This window comes from Melospiza georgiana, chromosome 21 (genome assembly GCF_028018845.1).
Source record: "Melospiza georgiana isolate bMelGeo1 chromosome 21, bMelGeo1.pri, whole genome shotgun sequence".
Taxonomy (NCBI): Eukaryota; Metazoa; Chordata; class Aves; order Passeriformes; family Passerellidae; genus Melospiza; species Melospiza georgiana.
Window position 1 is genome coordinate 4,018,634 of NC_080450.1, and position 17,316 is coordinate 4,035,949.

Genomic DNA, 17,316 nt, shown 5'->3' on the forward strand with positions numbered 1-17,316 from the left:
GGCCGTGCCAGGGCGGGACGGCAAAGGGGAGAACGCCAAAGGGGGGCGAAGGCCAAAGGGGCGAATGACAAAGGGGGCCGAACGCCAAAGGGGCGCCCCCGCCAGCCGCAACCCCTCTCTCCGCCCTCACAGCGCGACCCCGGCCCGCGTCCCCACCTGAACGTCGCCGTCGTTCCCGGGGAGGACGGGAGAGGCGGCCGCCGCGGCCACGGCGACCCTGCCCACCATGCCCCGGCTGCTGCGGGCGCGGAGCCCTCCCGGCTCGCTCGGGGCGGGGGGAGCGCGGAGCCCTCGGCCCCGGGCGCTGCCTCAGGGGCGGGGGGCGCGCGCGGCCGCCATGGCCCCGATAGCGCCGCCTGACGGGCGCGCGCGCCGGGCGGGCGGTAAAAGCGCGCGCGGGACCAGATTCGGATCCTCCGCGCGGAAAACGGGGGGCGGGGCCTCGGCTCGCTCCCACGTGACCCGCGCCCGCTGACCAATAGCCGCCCGTTGTCCCGGTCACGTGACACGAACGAACCGACGCGCGCTCGCTCCGCCCCTTCTCTGCCGAGGCCGCGCCCCCTTCTGCTCCCTCTCCCGCCTTCGCCGCTGTCAGTCGGGTTTTCGCGCCTCGGCCGTGACGTCACGCAGCTAGCGCGTGCCCTGCCCGCCGCTGACGTCACGCTTCGCTGACGTCACCAGCCGCCGCTCCGTGCCCCGGGGCCGCCTCCCGCTCCCGCCGCGCTTCCCGCCCCGCCCCGCGGATGCGCGGCCCTTCCGGGGCCGAGGTCCGCCCGCCCCGCCCCGCTGCCGCCGCGGCTGCCCATGGAGGCCGCCGCCGCCGAGGCCGAGGTGCGGCTCCTCTTGCAGGAGGCTCGGGAGAGCATCGAGGCGGCGCGGAGCTACCGGCGGGAGCTGCAGCAGCGGCTGCGGGGGCTGCACCAAGCGCGAGAGCAGGTGAGGAAATGGGACGGGACGGGACCGGACCGGGCTCTCCGGAGCTGCCCCGGGAGGAGCGGCCGGAGCCCTTCCCGGGCTGTGCCTGCCCGGTGCCCGCAGGCGGGCTCGCTGGGGGCGGCGGGCACCGGGGACCCCGCTGGGGGCGGCGGGCCCTGGCCGCTCCTCTCCCGGTGTTTGTCCGTAGTTCCTGTCCGCCGGGAGAGCTGGGATGGGGCTCAGGTGTGGGCAGGGTGGCGGAGGGGGAGCCCCGGGGGTGATGAGAGCCCCGGGACCGGCGCGGGTGCCGGAGATGGAGCGTGTGGGAACGGCAGATGTGCGACGTGTCCGAGGAAAAGGATCCGAGCTGAAGTCTCTGACTGAGCTGGGCTTCGTTGTCTCGGAGCAGAGGGAGCTTTCCCAGGCACGAATAAATATCTTGCAGAAATACGCTTCCGAAGTAGCCGGGGTGCTAGGTCTGATTTAATGGGGGGTGTTATGCCCGTGTTCACACGGGGTCCTGCCCGGGCAGCCGCTCCCTGGCCGGGATGCTCCGGGCTGCTGTCCCCATGCTCCGCGGGGCCCGGGTCACGTACCCGCGGGTCGGGCGGGACGCTCCGGCATTCCCGGGCAGCCGGTTTGGCTGGAGCCGGGCAGGGCTCCCGGGGGACCGTGAGCCACCCGCGGGAGATGCAGGAGCAGATAGGAGGGACAGAGAGCCGCAGTGCCGGGCCGGCTCCTCTGCCCTGGCAGCCTCTCAGCACACGGGGTTTGCAGGCTGGAAGTGATGCCTTGCTGTCTTTGATTCAGCTCTGCGAGGGGTAAATAAAAACCCAAACAAAACCAAACTTAGGGAGTGTTTCCGTGGGGACCTCTTGGTTTTTCTGAAGTGGATCACGTTAGTGCAGAAACCTGCTGTGGATCTGCTGGGTGAGTGTCCTGCTTCCAGAGCGTGTGGGTGATCATTGGACATTTAATTAGGCAGCGCTGGAACCACAGACTGCTTAAGAAAATGAATTGTTCGTGGCTGTCTTTCATCCAAACCTTGTCATCTCAGTGTTGCTGGGCAGTGAGAGGCAGCCCGTGTGCCTTTGTGCAGTGAGTGTGTAGTTAGCTCACCTTTCCTTTTGCTCTTGGGGGCAATTCCCCTGCTGTGTGCATGTTTCTGTTTTCTGTCTTTCCATCTTCTTGCTGTTTTGTGCACATCCAAGAGTTCCCTGTGTTCCCAAGGTGCTGAGTGTGCTAGTCTGGGGTTTGTGTAGTGGCAGCTTTGTTATTTGAGGGCTGGTTGGCTGATGTGATGGGACTGGATCACTCACGTTGCTTCCTTTTCCTTTGGACCAATGGGATGTGATTTTCTGCAAACTTCACAGAGCTCTGTGTGTTCAGGGACTTGCATTTCCTCTTTTGCATGATGAGCAGTATCTAATTCTGTGGCTGAGCTGCTGAATTTGTATCTGCCTCTAATGGAGGTAAAATGCTTGGAGAAGTGAGTGTTCTGTCTTCCTTTGCCCCACCCCTTCACAAAGCTAAATACTTCCTTTTTTTCCTCAAGCATTGAACTTACAAGAAAAGGGAAACAGAGCTGTGTGGCAGCTGCAGACCTTCATGAGTATTTGGTAAAGAGGAAATTTATTTTACCTAACCAGAGAACTTCCTGTGTTGGTTGTCTGTACTTCTAAAGATCTAGAAATTACGTGTAAGGCTGTCAGCGTGCTGCAGCCTTTCCTTGTGTGCGTGACTTAGAAAAGTTGTTCACAGGGAGATGTTTACTTCTGATTTTTGCATCTTTAGGGATCAGGGATATTCAAGTGTGTTTTCTTCCCCAAAAGCCAGATTCAGCAAGTTTGCAGACATCTTAATGAGCACTTGTAGAACCTTCTGTGGTCGGGTTCTTCCGGAATCAAAGCAGACGTGCTGTTCACCCTGTCCGGTCACCAAGGGTTTGAACAAAATTGAAAAGAAAGCAGTTTTATGAGGATTTTTAAAATCCAGTGAAGTGATAGCACTTGGAAAAGTGCTCCTAGATAGTTTTCTAAAAGTCTGATAGGGTTTTGTTTGCAAGGATTACCAGAGGATGGCAGAGTGTTTTTTAAACAGGATTATGGCAGTGGGGTTTTTTTGAGGGGCAGCAGGGAGGAGATCTACAGAGCATTTGGATTTTTCTGACAAGAAAGATTCCTTGATTGAAGCACCCATAACCCACGTTGTATTTTGCTTAGCTAATATGCTCTTCCCCTCATCCAGGCTGGTTTCTTTGCCTCCCTTCATGCTGTACATGTACTAAAAATGACTTCACTAATTTGTTAACTGCCAGTGGTGATTTTGTAAAGCAGACTCCACTTGCAGCTTTTCTCCAGCAAGTGTGGGTGAGATGCTTCAGAAAAATAAAAGATGTGCATGGCCTTTGCCTTTATCCTGAATCCTTCTTTCCTGTCACCTGCACTCAGATCAAAGATAGTGCTACATCCACCCGAGATGTGCTTGAGCAGCATTTCAGCGATTTGAAGGGGACCCTGAAGAAGCTGCTGGACGAGCGGCTGACGTCGCTGCTGCAGGAGGTGGATGTCATTGAGCAGGAGAGCATCAAGCCCCTGGACGAGTGCCAGAAGCTGATTGAGCACGGGGTCAGCACGGCCGATGATCTGCTCCGGGAAGGTGAGACACAACCTGGTGCTGGGTCTGAGCTCTGCCTTCCACTGTGGCTCTGTCAAAAGTCTGCATATTCCCATTATTATTAGTGTGTTTGGCTCATTTTGGACTTGTCTCAAACTAAATGTTAAGAATTGGGTAGGTGTAGTGAAGAGCTGATCATTATTATCTCCTACAAATTTTTATTATCATCCTACAATGGTAATTATTATCTCCTACAAATCTGTATTTCAGCATTTCACTCCAATCCTGGGGTGTACATGTCTCAGTGTAGCCTCTCCTGGAGGGCAGGAAGGGTAGGAAGTACCTATTTGAGAGTTGTTTCACTGCAGAGACATTCTCTGCCCCTCCAGGGTAGACAGAAAAGTGTGTCAGGGTACTTTGGAATAAAATATATTGTGGGTACCGCTATAGCAAAGAGTCTGATTTGGTGAAGTAAATTATGTCTGTCTTGCTGAAATAGCTGAAATAAACACATTGTCCTGCTGAGTGTGATTTTGTTATTGTTGGTGGGGAGCATGAGGAATCAAATGGCCATTGTATGGGGAGAATTTCTCTAAAAAGTCTGAAGATGAGGCAGACAAAAATGGACATGTGGAATATTACTGTAAGGGCCAGACTGTACCCTGCTGATGCTAAATACCTCGGCAGAAAGGAATGTCACTGTTGCCTGTTTTCCCCAGGCTGGAGAACCTACTGGGAGCATGTCTGAGCCGTGAGTGTGTTGGCAGTTTCCTTGCATTGTTCTCATGTCTCAACTTTAACTTTCTTTCAGCATGAGCTCAGTTCTGGGAGCTGAGCTGTGTCCCAGGGGTGGGAAAGCTCCCAGTTCCTCCTCAGCCCTGAGCTTTGTGCTGGCTGGGGAGCTCAGTGCCTCCTGCTCACAGGAGCAGTGTTTAAGGATTAATTTGGGGTTTTTCCTACCACCACACTCTAGCCCAGCTGGTGTTCAATTGATTTCATTTTAAGTCTCGGGTTACTGACTCAGAGTGGTGGCAGGGTCTGATGAGGAGCTGGCTTGCTGCAGTTCCCATTCCCCTGAGTGCTCTGAGCATCACCAGGGCTGTGGGCAGGACCAGCACAGGCTGAGGCACAGAGGAGTTAAACATCCATGGTTATTAAATCTCCTGCTGCCAATTATGACGTGTGCTTTCCTTCAGAGATTTGTAACGTGTGTAATCCTCCACTTGGAAAAGGACTGAGCTGGCTGAAGTTGTAAATTACCCTAAAGTCAGCAGACAGGAGACTGGAGCATATGTCTGTAAGATGAAGTGTGGGCTGCTACTTTATATGGAAAGCTTAGGAAAATATTTGTGTTTATCTCCACACTTTATTGCATGGATTAGATGATTCCATTCATTGTGACAATGATTGTGATTGTAGCAAACAGAAGAATGATTGACATTATCTCTTGCTTTTAAGTGTCTGCTTTTTAATTTTCTGATCAGTGAATGTGCTTTGCTTTTTTCTTCATTTAAAGCTAGTGGAGAAAGGGATTAATAATCCTGGTTTTTTTGTCATCTGACCCCAGTTCTGCTTCTGTCTGAGACCTGAGGCAAATTATTACATCTGTTATGGGTGTGTCTACAGGTAGCTTTCAGAGCTTCAAAAGTTGCTAGATAGGCTTTATATTGTTACCTGTAATTGCATTTTCTAGCTAAGACTAGCAAAAGTGCTGAGAGTGCTTCACATTTAATTGGTTTTTCATGTCAGAACTGGTTATTCTTTGAAGCAAAGAATGCCTTCTCTGGATCTTGTCTCATTAGAAATATTTTTACTGTTTGGTTACAGGAGAGAGTGCAGTCGATGGAGATGTGGGACAACAGAATGAGAAACTTTGCAACTTTACAAAAAAAGCTTTACACATTCAGCTAGATAGGTAAGACACCAACATTCTGAGGTGGTCTGAGGCAGTGGCACATGTGTCCTTCTTTTTAGGGGATCTTTTCTCCTTTGAAACAGAAGCTTTCTGCTCCATTGCCTCAAAAGTTCATTTGAGGTGCTGCTGTCCTGCTTGTTTCACAGACACCCTTTGGGGCTGGCACTCACAGAATGGAGGGGATTTTCACCCTCCATATGTTCTGTGGGAATAGAGGGTGTTTATTTGTGAAGGATGAAGCCACTCCCTGTAGAACAGCCTATGTTTCAGAGTATTTGCTGACAAACAGTCTGGTTAGGGCTGAAACACAATGTTTGCTGAGTCTTTTAAGTTTGGAGTGCACGTGCCAATTTCTGCAGCTGTTCTCTCTTTGCAAATCTGCACGGATTCAAGTGTATGGATGAAATTTGAATTTGTGGAAGCTGGCCTCTCTCATTACAGCAAACTTTCCCTTCTCAGCTTACCAGAAGTGCCTTCCTTGGTTGATGTGCCTTGTTTATCTGCCCAGCTGGATGACTGCCTCCTTACTATATTGAAAAATCAAATATTCAGGCATGGAACTGTGGCATCCCGCCCACCTGTGCAGCTGGAGGAGTTTGTGGAAAAACCTGGAGGTATTTTAGTCCGATGGTGTAAGGTAGGTGAAATATCCTGTGTGAAATTCCTGTAGACTTGAGTTTTTTTCTAAAAAAAACATACAATGCACTTTCTTCCACTGCCTTCCAAGGAGTAGTTCACTTCAGTGTGGAGTTAAAAACTTAAGAAGAGGTTTTTATGCTGATGGTGTCATTTAAAGACAAGGCAGTGCAGTGATGGTGTGTGGCTGGTGCTGGGTTTGTTTCTGCCTGTCTTGCTTTGCAGACCCAGGAGAAGGCTGGACTTGCTCTGTTACACTTTTACCCCTAAACACCTTTGTGTTACTAGGGAGATGCAGTGGGTAGAAAAAGAAAATATTATTATATTAGCTAGGCCAGTAGCCTTTCTCTTCAACACACAAAATCTATTTTTGAGTAAACCACTGTAGTCTGATGTGGTTTAGTTGTTGTTGGACAGCTCTGTGCTCCTTGGCAGCATCAAACAAACCTTTGTTGTTCTAGCAGCAGCCACTCACTGCTGGCCACCCTTCAGTTGTGAAGGATGTGCACTCAGGTTGTTAAACCATAGGCACTGCTCTTAGGTGGGGCCTGATTTTCTGTGCTGTGCAAGAGTTCCCTGGATTTGGTTCTGCCTGGGGGATAATGGAGGGGTTTTTTTGAGGGGGTGTGTGTGTAAATATCTTTTGACTCGGAGATATCAAAGAACTGGAAATCATTCCCTGGAACAGTTTATGAAGGACAGCACTAATTTTCCCTTGCTGTTAAAAACTGGCACAGAATTTCTTCTGCAAAGTTGTTCTCAGCTTTTGGCTGAAGGATCTTTTTATATCTCTGCTAGAATGAACAGCCTTCTGTTAAATGTTTCTTCTTCTGTAGATATTTTCTAACTGTAATAAGATAATTCTGATACATCTGTTGGTTCAGACACTGATGTTACTTTCTGCAAGGCACATTTTCTGCTCCGAAGCACCTTGTGAGCGATCACCTCAGTGCTGTCCCGTGCCCCGCAGAGGGGAGGGACAGCGAGGGGCTCCTGCGTGACTCGGTGACCGTTTCTGCAGGTGGATGAGGATTTCTCGGCGCAGGATTACCGGCTGCAGTTCCGCAAGAGCCCGGGCAGCCCCTTTGAGGACGTGTACGTGGGCTCGGAGCCCGAGTTCCTGGTGCTGCACATGGACCCCCACGTGGATTACCAGTTCCGCGTGTGCGCGCGCGGGGACGGGCGCCAGGAGTGGAGCCCCTGGAGCGTGGCCCAAACCGGCCGCACCACGCTGGTGCCCCACGGTACGTCCTGAGCTGTCCCTCTGCCCCACGGTACGTCCTGAGCTGTCCCTCTGTCCCATGGTATGTCCTGAGCTGTCCCTCTGCCCCACGGTACGTCCTGAGCTGTCCCTCTGCCCCACGGTACGTCCTGAGCTGTCCCTCTGTCCCACTCTGCATTCCTGGCTTCCCTGGCCCAGGGACACTCACCTTTGCCAGGTGGCTTGCTGCTTCCTTAGCCTTAGAAAGCATGTGAGCCAAGAGGAAAGCATTATTTTTTCTTCTCCCTCACCACAACATAAGGATTCTTGATGACCTACAGTGTTGGGAAAGATGGAACAGGAAAGCCTTATAAATATGATAGTCTGGCAAAAGATTTTGAGAATATAGAAACTATAAGCGAGATTGAAATGAAAGCAAGCTTTGAGATCCCTCAGTTACTGAACAACTGGAAAACAATGGTGTGGCCAGCTGAAGGTGATCCCCTTTTGATGGAGCAACACCCTCTGCTTGCAGACAGGCCCAAGGGTCAGAGCAGACCCTGCCAGCTTGGCAGAAGGGGCCCAAAGAGGAGTTTTTAGGGTTTAAAATGTAACACAGTATGGTAATGTAATGATTCTTATAGGCTGTATGTAAATGCTGTAGGATTTGTATCTTGTACTAGATTGGTTAGTGGAGAATCAGAATATTCAGCACAGAAGAAGATTTATTGTACTGTAATGGGAACCTTGCACTTCTTACACTTTTGCTCTCTTACCCCTTTTACTCTCTCACCCTCTCATCCTCTCCACCCCTCTCTCAGCCTGCTCTGAGCTGTGGCTGGCAGCTCCCAGCAGGGCCCTGCACCCAGGCCCTTTGCAATAAACCCCAAGTTCCAGACCTGGCTGCAGAGATCTCTCATCTCTGTCCATCCCCACCATCCTACCCCTGACGTTCCTACACTACAGCTCATAACAAGCTCTTATCTTGGAGAGAGGAAAATTTAAATTTTCTCTTTACTTACAAATTCCTAAGTGCAGTGGGTAATGAAGGCTTTCCTTTTCTTACAATAAGACTTGGCAGGGATTGCAGCAAAGAGTGAACTCCTGCTGAACTCTGAGCTGGAGAATACTTTTTGTAATTGCAATTTATTTGAAAAACAAATCTCTCCATAAGAAAAAGGCAAAACCAGCCCCTGTTTTTAACATAGCTTAAGCTGCATGAGGTGCACTGAGTAGACAGTGGGACTGGCTAGATTTGGCACAGACAGGACCAAGTTGAGGTTCATAATTTTCTTGCTTTTTTTGTTTGTTTTTTTTGAAGAATGGACAGCTGGTCTGGAGGGTTACAGCTTGAGCAGCCGAAGAAACATAGCGCTCCGGAATGATTCTCAGTCCTGTGGTGTGCTCTACTCCAAAGCTCCCACTTATTTCTGTGGGCAGACTTTAACATTCAGGCAAGTCCTTTTTGGGTGGCTGGTGCATCCCCTGTGAGCTGTCACATCTGAGTTGTGTGTGAACCTGAGGCACGTTTGAGTTGTAAATCAGCTCAGCTCCAGTCCAGGTAGTGCCTCTCTGTGACATCTGACCTCCCTTTAGTTCTGCTTCCTGGCTTTGTAGAAAAACACCTGATGTTTTTGTAGGACCTGCACTTATATAAAAGTGAGTGAACTCCTGAGGAATGGTAAAATATAGCTCATGCTGAGCAGATCTGTGGAATGTTGAACTTCCTGATGTTTTGTAGCAGCTGTTACTGGCTAAAGTCTGTGGAGCTTTGCCTCTAGCTCCTTTTAACCTTGGGTCAGGGGTGCTTTCCTTCCTAGACTAATCCCTGGCTCTGAAGCCTTTGACATGAAAACACTGATGTGCTGTTGGGATGACAGTCTGGCAGCAATGCCTTTGACATGTGAGATAATTAGTGCTGGTCAGACAACTGCTTGAAACTGGCACTAGAAGATCCAGAGTGGGGAAGGGATCTTGTGAACTTCAAACTTTCCATCTGGCACAGAACATGATTAAAAACCTTGGCAGCTTTGCTGCCTGTCATCCTATCCCTGAGATGATGCTGTTTAACAGGGTATGAGGAATGTTCTTGTGGATATGTCAGTTGTGATTACGGACCTCAGAGACTCTGAAGCTTTGTTTAATCTTTTCCCTGGTTAAATAAAACTACTTGCTGTACAGCAGGCAGCCCCCACAGGCAATTGAACAGGGCTGTTCATGATACTTTCATGACTTATTCCATGGTGTTTCATTTATCCCTTCCTGATAATGGATTATGTTAACTTTAGATGGTTGTAGTGTGAGGATGTATTCAGTTGCCCTGTCTGAGATGGATAAAAAGATCTAAAGCTTTCATTTGAAATCTGTTGCTAGATTTAACTTCTCTTGGCTCAGCAATGCCTGTGAAATTAAAGGCAGAACCTTGAGGTTTCCCTTGGTTCTCTCTCAGTCCAGTGCTTTTTATCTTTTTTATTGGTAGCATATGAAAATGTTTTGCTTCACATTTTGGTTATGGACTTCTCTCCAAGTCCATAACCATCCTGATTGTTTCAGGATGGCAGAGCTCAAACAAACACGTGTTCACAAGAACTATCGTGACACGAATCTTGAGATTGGAGACCTCAAAAATTGGTTTTGTTCTTCTTCCAAGGTCCAAGAGTAGCTTCTTGCTTGGAAGTGTGAGAGATTTTCTTGGGCTGGGAGATGCAGTACTTGGTGCTTGACTTCCTCCAGCTGTTGGAACACAAGTTGTTATTCTCAAGCAGCTCTGTGTTCTCTGAGTTCAGGACCCAGGCACAGCTTGTCAGTGAGCAGTGAAGTTGTGATAAACACAGTGCTTTGTGTCTACATTCAAAGATAAACTGTGGCAGTTGTCCTGAGGTGAAGCATTTGGCCAAGCTGTAGGAAAACATCTCTGCTTTAGGTCAAGTCTCCTGTTGCCTTGCAGCCTCCAGGGAGCTGCCCTGGCAAGGGAACATCTCTCCACAGTGAGATCTCCTTCATCTCCCGAAAGCTGCCTTTGCTGAGGGCAGGCACACAGTGATTTGGGCTGACCCTGCAGGTGCCCTGTGCTGCTCACACTCTGTCAGGAGCCCAGCACAGCTCTGCTGAGGCAGTGCCTGTGGTGCCCATGGATGGACCATGCTTGGAGCTCTCTGGGGCAAATGGAAACTGGGGGAGGTTCACCAGGCCCAGTGTCTGGGCTGCAGTGACAGGGACAAGGTTTTGCTGTGCAGCATTTTTGTTGTGCACCAAAAGGAATTTGAAATCTCCTTTAGGGTTGCTTTGGGAAAGATGGTGGATCCCCTCCAAAGTAAAAGCTTCTTGGAGATTCAAGTAATCGTTTTTCCTTTGCTTTACAGCGCAGGGCTATTGCTCTCTTAGTGCCATTCCCAGGGGACTGAAAACCTAATGGAGTGCAAAAGTAAAACATGGTTCCAATTTTATCTTTGCCTCTAAAGATTTAACCCCTTGTGTGCCAACCCACTGTCCCCTTTAATTGCTGTTTCCTGAAAATTCTGCTAAAGTTTTCCTTTGTTTGCCAACAACCAAAGATCAGCCTGTTCTTTCTCTCAAGCTGCAATGAAAATAACAACTGCTTTAATATCTAGAAAAGACCTGAGTCACTCAGGCTCTCTGTAAAGTAGGATTTAGCACCTTTGAGAGGTGGCAGTACAGGAGAAGGGATTTAAGTCCAGAACAGCCCTTCAGTGTATGAGCTGTGCAGCCTCACTCCTCTGCTGGGGCCCACAGGGAAACTGAGTGCCTGGTCATTTGCACAACTTGTTTGCATTTTCTTCAGAGATTCTTTCCCCAGACTAAAACTCTAAATGCAGCTGAGCAGAGGCCAGACATGTAAATGCTCCTCTAGGTATTGCTTGGTTTGCACCAGGCTGATGTATTACAAAAGCCCAAACCAAATACACCCCCAAAGCAACACCCCATCCTCATCCCATTACAGCAGAATATGCCAGGGTCCAAAAAACCTATTTCAGTCATGCTTATTAAATCCCTGCTGAAGCTACAGCTGTCTTGCCATAATACATGATGCTGACCAGTAGTGTGGTATAGCTGATGGTCCAGCTGAGCAAATTGTATGCTTCAGACAACTGGAAATCAATTTGAAAGGTCATTTCTAAGCTGTGACAGTGGAGAATTTATTAAATAGCACTGGAAGTTTGCAGGAAGCAAAGGTTTCCTTCATATTTTGTACAGATTAATAGAGTATTGCTCAGTGGAGCTCTTGGAAACGCTGGTGGGAATTTTGTCATTCACCAGGGATCTCCACAAAAGTTTGGGTGAATTTGTTGAGAGCCCTGGAGCACAGTAGAGGGGTCTGGAGTGACTGTCTGGATTTCATGGTATGTTTTGATTTAAAGCTTCAGGTTTGGATTTAACCTTTTTCTTGCCAGGATTGAGACCGTGGGGCAGCCGGACCGGCGGGACAGCCTGGGCGTGTGCGCGGAGCAGCGCAACGGCGACGAGTCCCTGCAGCGCGACCAGGCCGTGTGCGTCAGCACCAACGGTGAGTCTGGGCCACAGAGCCACACCAACACCTGCGGGGAGGAGAATTTAAACATCAGAGAGCCCAACCCAGCCCCAACACCTCAGCCAAACCCTGGCACCCAGTGCCACATCCAGTCCCCTTTTAAACACATCCAGGGGTGGTGACTCCACCGCCTCCCTGGGCAGACCGTTCCAGAACTTTGTCACCCTTTCTGTAAAAAACTTTTTCCTAATATCTAACCCATATTTCCCTTGGCACAGCTTGAGACTGTGTCCTCTGGTTCTGTCAGTGCTGCCTGGAGAAAAAGCCCAGCCCCACCTGAGCACAGGCACCTTTCAGGAGCTGTGAGAGTGATAAGGTCTCCCCTGAGTCTCCTTTTTCTCCAGGCTGAACACCCCCAGCTCCCTCAGTTGTTCCTCACAGGGTTTTTGTGTTCCCAGCCCCTCTCCAGCCTCATTGCCCTCCTCTGGAAGTGTTTGAGCATCTCAACGTCCTCCCCAAACTGAGGGGCCAGGACTGGACACAGCACTCGAGGTGTGCCCTCACCAATGCTGAGCACAGGGGAAGGGTGACCTCCCTACTCCTGCTGGCCACACTATTCCCGATCCAGGCAGGAATTTTCCTTCCCAAAACCCACAGCCCCTGGCTCTTTAGATCCCTACGTGACACATGAGCAACTTTCATGTATGTGCTGCTTGTGCAGTTAAAAATCCTTGGTGAGATCACAGATCTCTTCCTGCTAGCAGTTATTGCAGCCTGTTCCATGTGACAAGAGAAATGTGGCAGGGTTACTTCCCTATTTGCCTGCAAAACATAGAGAGATGTATGTACAGAAAATGAGAAATATTGTTAGATCTGCTGACTGTTTCAGGGGCAGTATTTGTAAATGGAAAAGAGATGACAAACCAGCTCCCTGCTGTTACTTCTGGCTCCACTGTGACATTTGACATGGAAGTTGTGCAGTTTGGACCCTGCAGCAACGAGGGAGGAAACTTCAAACTTCGAGTAACCATCAGCTCTAACAACAGAGAAGTGGTCTTTGACTGGGTACTTGATCAGTGCTGTGGCTCTTTGTATTTTGGATGTTCATTTTCATACCCAGGCTGGAAGGTTTTGGTCTTTTAGCTGTGAGTAAAGGGATTTTTTTATTCTTGCTGTAAAGTTAAAAGCTGAGTTTCCAGCTGTTTGACAACAATCTGGTAACAAACCCCTGTCTTTATAGTACTTGAACTCCACTATATTGTATTTCATACTGGATTCATTTAAACAATAATTGTGAAACATTGGATTTGTTACTCCAGAAAAGCTAGAAACAAGCATTTGTAGGCAAATTAATTTAAGCAATCCATCATACCTTTCCCTTTTTTCCTCTAGACTTGATTTTTGTCAGTATTTCATTGTACTCGTCTCAGGGTACGCGCATTGTGTAGAATTAACTTTGCTTAAAGCTGCTGCTCTGTGAAATGAGTGTTTTAGGGGTGGTAATGGACCAAAGTTGTATTTCTGCCACTCAGAGCACAGTATTTAGAGCAGTGAGGTCCTGCTGTGCTTCCTTGTGCAGATGCTGCCTTAGGGGTCTGTGTGGGCAGCGGGGCTGCCCGTGGCTGCCTCCTCATGCATGGTACTGTTATCCCTCTGCAGCAGGGACTCTGAGCCAGCCTGGGCTCACAGGGAGCCAGCCTGTTCCTGTCTCACCTAAGTGCCTTATTTCCATGCTTCTTGAGCTGTATTCTGTGTTGTCACTCGGAATGTGTTTTCTGTAGTAGCTGCATGGTGATGCTGATGTTGACCATGCAGACCAAGCCAGAGCAGGATGTGATCCTGAGCCTCCCTGAATGTCTGCCCTGGTTACAATTCACACAGAGCCTGTGTCTGAGCAAGTCTCAGTGATTTGGTACCTGAGGTCACCCTGCAGATTGGCAGCTGTGATTCCTCAGAGCCCTCCTAACACTTCTCTTACTGTGTGCCAACACAGGTGATGTTGTGATGTGCAGGATTCCTGGCAATCCCAAATTCTGCCTGGGGACACTGGACTGCATAGGCTTAGTCTCAAAGAGAACCTGTTCAGTGCAGGTGCATGGCCCAAGCACTGCAGACTGACTGCAGCTGCTGCTGCTCCACCTGCAGTGAGGGAGATGGGCTTTGGGTGGGCTTCAGGCAGGCCCTGCCTGCACAGATTTAACCTGGGGCAGTCAGAATTGAAGAGATGGTGGTAATTAGGGTGTCTCCTCCATAGAGTAAGATGGGATAAATAATAGTGTGAATTAAATTACTTGGAATTCAGAAGTTATGTAGTTACACATTTTTCCTCTAAGGAGCAACTAAGATGGATAGGCTCAGTCTCAAAGAGAGCCTATTCCTGGTCAAAAGATTGCAATGCTACTGGATTTAAGGAATATTTAAAAGTAACATTCACTGATGGGCTTACCTCAAGTTCAGTTAAAATTAAATATATTTTATCATGTTAGAGTAGCACTATTTTTATAAAGCCTAGACAATCATACTGCCTTTCCTTCAGTGGCAATGTGCTACACTAGCTGTCTGTGTTACCATAATAAGCTTAAAGCATAAAGGCTTATTTTACAATTAATTAACATTGCCCATACTCACACTGTCAGTACAAAAATATCAGCCACCCTGCCTGAATTTTTCCCCATGAAGCTGTAGCAGGGGTACAAGAATTTCAGACAAGGAGAATGGCTTTTGGTATTTATACCATTTACAGGAGAAAAAAATGTGTGCATTTAGATGAGTGCAAAGAACCTGCACAAGGCAGAGCTGGGGTGGAATGGGCAGGAAGACAATGAAGTGAGGAAGACTGAGCTGCTGCACATCAGATCATTCACTGTTAGCCACAAAGGGCCTGCAGAACTCCTGGCTTTTCAAGCTTCACTAGTTCAGTGTTAGGGGAAAAGAGAATACTGCATATCCTGTGCTTTCAATGTTCAATTCTCCTGTGAAGAGTGTTTTCAGTACCTTTACATAAAGGTTCAGTAGATGAAAGTGTCAGTCCTGCTCAGAGGGCTGGACAGGCACTCCAGACAGCAGCTGACTTAGATCTTGCTCCATGTAGTAGTGCTGGCAGTTCTACTTACACACTTCAGGTATCAGGTACTAGTTGTAACTTAGTACTTCTACCATATGGAAAGTAAAATTGTGAATATCCACACTCCTGAGGTACCAATGGGTCAGGTACCTTTTCATCTGCTCTTGGAGGGGTTGCTCAGACTATAGATTCTTCAGGATATTTACTTACATATTAGAAAATAAAGCTTAAACCTTGAATTCAGGTACTTCCAGAGGTGGCAATGCCGTGTCAGGTTGTTCAGAATATTCATAAAAGCAGCTGAAGATCACTGTGAAGGGCCATGAGAGGCCCCTACTGCTGCCTGGAGAGCTGGGGAGGGCATGAGAAGTTTTTCTGCCTTCAGGCTTTAGCTGTGTGTTGAACGAGGGCAGTTTGCCAATGGTTCTTTTGTTATTGTGGTGGTTTTGTTTTTTATTTGAACTTGGCACAAGCCTCGCTGTCCAAATTGCCAATGAGGTACTTTCAGCCACCTCTTGGAGCTGCACCTTGTGAACAGAGGAGGAGTGAAGAGTCTCAGGGCAGGAGACCCGAGCACCAAAGGAACAAAGGATGCAAAGAGGCGGAAGAGGCTTGAACTGAAAGGTGTAAATTCTGTTCTTCCGCAGCAGAGGTCAGCTGGGTGGAAATCTTGACACTTCCTTTACAATTTGCACCTCTAGCTCTTGGAGCCCTGCAAGCAACAGAGTGTTAATGGCTTATGAAACCCAATCCTGAAAGTTGTTTTCCTAAGCTAGTACATTAACTTACCTCAACTAAGACTTATGTGTCAAGAGAAATTTGAATTTTTTTAAATAAAAGTTTTATCCCTCAACTGTGTATGGTCTAGAAAATTATTTATTGAGGCATAAAGCTGAGCACCACAGCATTCTAACAAGATAAGAATATGTCTTCTAGAGCATTGCTGCCATCTTTAAGAGCTTCTCCTCATTTATTTAATCTTCTGTCCCTCAGAAGTCCCAATTTATTTCCAACTTTCCCACCTATGCACTTACCTTTATGTCCAAATTTTAACTGACATCTCTGTAAAAAATCTTTTTCCCTTTTAATACAATTTGTTACAGCATCTGAGCTACCTCCCCCAATATTCCATCCCAGCTGATTTGTTTCTGTCTCCATTTTACTGTTCCCATCTCTTACTGGAGCATTCCGTGGTGCAGCTCTTACACATCTGTAGTTTTTGGCCAGCAGCAGAGGGATTTAATCACCTACAAATAAAGTCCCTGTTGGACTAACACACAGCTTTACTTCATTCCCTTAGTCCTGCTTTACCTGGAGCCTGTTCCAGTTCTTTGGTCTCTTTTAAAGGAAAAACAGCTTGTGAAACCAGTAAGTGAAGTTGCTGACTTGGCAGCTTTCTCTCATAAATACTCCATTCACATGAGCTTTCTTCATGACAAGATGCCAAGTGTTTCTCCTCCAGAGCTGCAGCTTCTCTCTCAAATTGAACAGCCTAAAAACTGCAGGTCAGAGTCAGGGAAGGACTTACCTACTCCAAAGCCTTTGTTTTCTTGGATGTGAAACCACAGTCAGATTTGTAACTGGGAACAGCTCCACTCACTGAAGATGGCACCAGACTTCTGTGAATTAAGAAATATTTAACTTGAAACAACACTGTCAAAATTGCCCTCACAGAATGCCTCCTGTATTCCCTGTATATTAGAGGTAAAACTAAATTTTTGGTTTGGGGGGTTGTAAGGATCAGGGAAGGCGTGGCTCGGCGCTCCGTGCAGCCGTGGCGGGGCGGCCTCGTCGGTGGGAGCTGATCCCGGGGGGCGGCGGGAGGAGAGGCGGCTGCGGGGCGGAGCCGCGGGGGGCCGGGCGGGCAGGGCCGGCGCTGCCGGGAGGCTCGGCGGGAGCGCCGCGGCGCCGGCCCGGGCTGGCTGGGGCGCTGTGCCGGGACCAGGGAACTGAGCTGAAACGCCGGCAGGGATGGGGTCAGGCCTGAGCGTCTGCCCTGCCACGGGGGGCGTGGGCAGCTCGGGGTGTGCTGAACTCCAGGGGGAAGCCGGCGCGGCCGTGCCAGGCGTGCTCGGCCCCGCGGATCCAGGAGCCACGGGGGACTGCACGGATGCAGCAGCGACGGGACTTGGGACGCAGCCGAGGCTGTGTGGGCAAAGGGGACGAGGGGGACTTGGGGGGGCGGGAGGAGCGGCCGCACTCGCGGGTAGCGGAGGGGAAGCGGTGGCCTCGGCACAGTGGGGAGGGGGCCACGGGGACGCTGCTGGGCGGGCGTGGAGAGGCAGAATGGAGGGGCGGGACCGCGATAATGGCCAAACTGGGGGCGGGAACCGCCGGAGCCGGGACAGCAGGGACCAACGGGACGGCAAAGGGCGGGTGGCAGGACCATGGGATGGGCCGGGGGGTTGGCTGGGGCCGGGGCGATGGGTGTCGGGACCGCGAGGGGGCGGCAGGGGCGAGCAGGACTGCGGTAACAGGGC

General features: G+C 49.5%; 1 protein-coding gene across 1 annotated transcript; it reads left to right on the forward strand.

Annotated features, from left to right (window-relative positions):
- Nucleotides 1-789: 789 nt before the first annotated feature.
- Nucleotides 790-15,683, forward strand: CRLF3 (cytokine receptor like factor 3). The gene is made up of 8 exons (XM_058039017.1): nucleotides 790-936; nucleotides 3,366-3,573; nucleotides 5,359-5,446; nucleotides 5,906-6,083; nucleotides 7,104-7,326; nucleotides 8,605-8,737; nucleotides 11,696-11,808; nucleotides 12,662-15,683. The coding sequence occupies exons 1-8, from the start codon at nucleotides 805-807 to the stop codon at nucleotides 12,913-12,915; spliced, it is 1,329 nt and encodes a 442-aa protein (XP_057895000.1). The 5' UTR covers nucleotides 790-804; the 3' UTR covers nucleotides 12,916-15,683.
- Nucleotides 15,684-17,316: the final 1,633 nt, after the last annotated feature.

Excerpts from the sequence above, each read along its gene's own strand:
- CRLF3 (XM_058039017.1), top strand. The coding sequence starts at position 805 with ATGGAGGCCGCCGCCGCCGAGGCCGAGGTGCGGCTCCTCTTGCAGGAG. Across the intron at positions 6,084-7,103 it reads TTTTAGTCCGATGGTGTAAG|GTGGATGAGGATTTCTCGGC; the intron begins GTAGGTGAAATA and ends CCGTTTCTGCAG. Across the intron at positions 8,738-11,695 it reads GGGCAGACTTTAACATTCAG|GATTGAGACCGTGGGGCAGC; the intron begins GCAAGTCCTTTT and ends TTTTCTTGCCAG.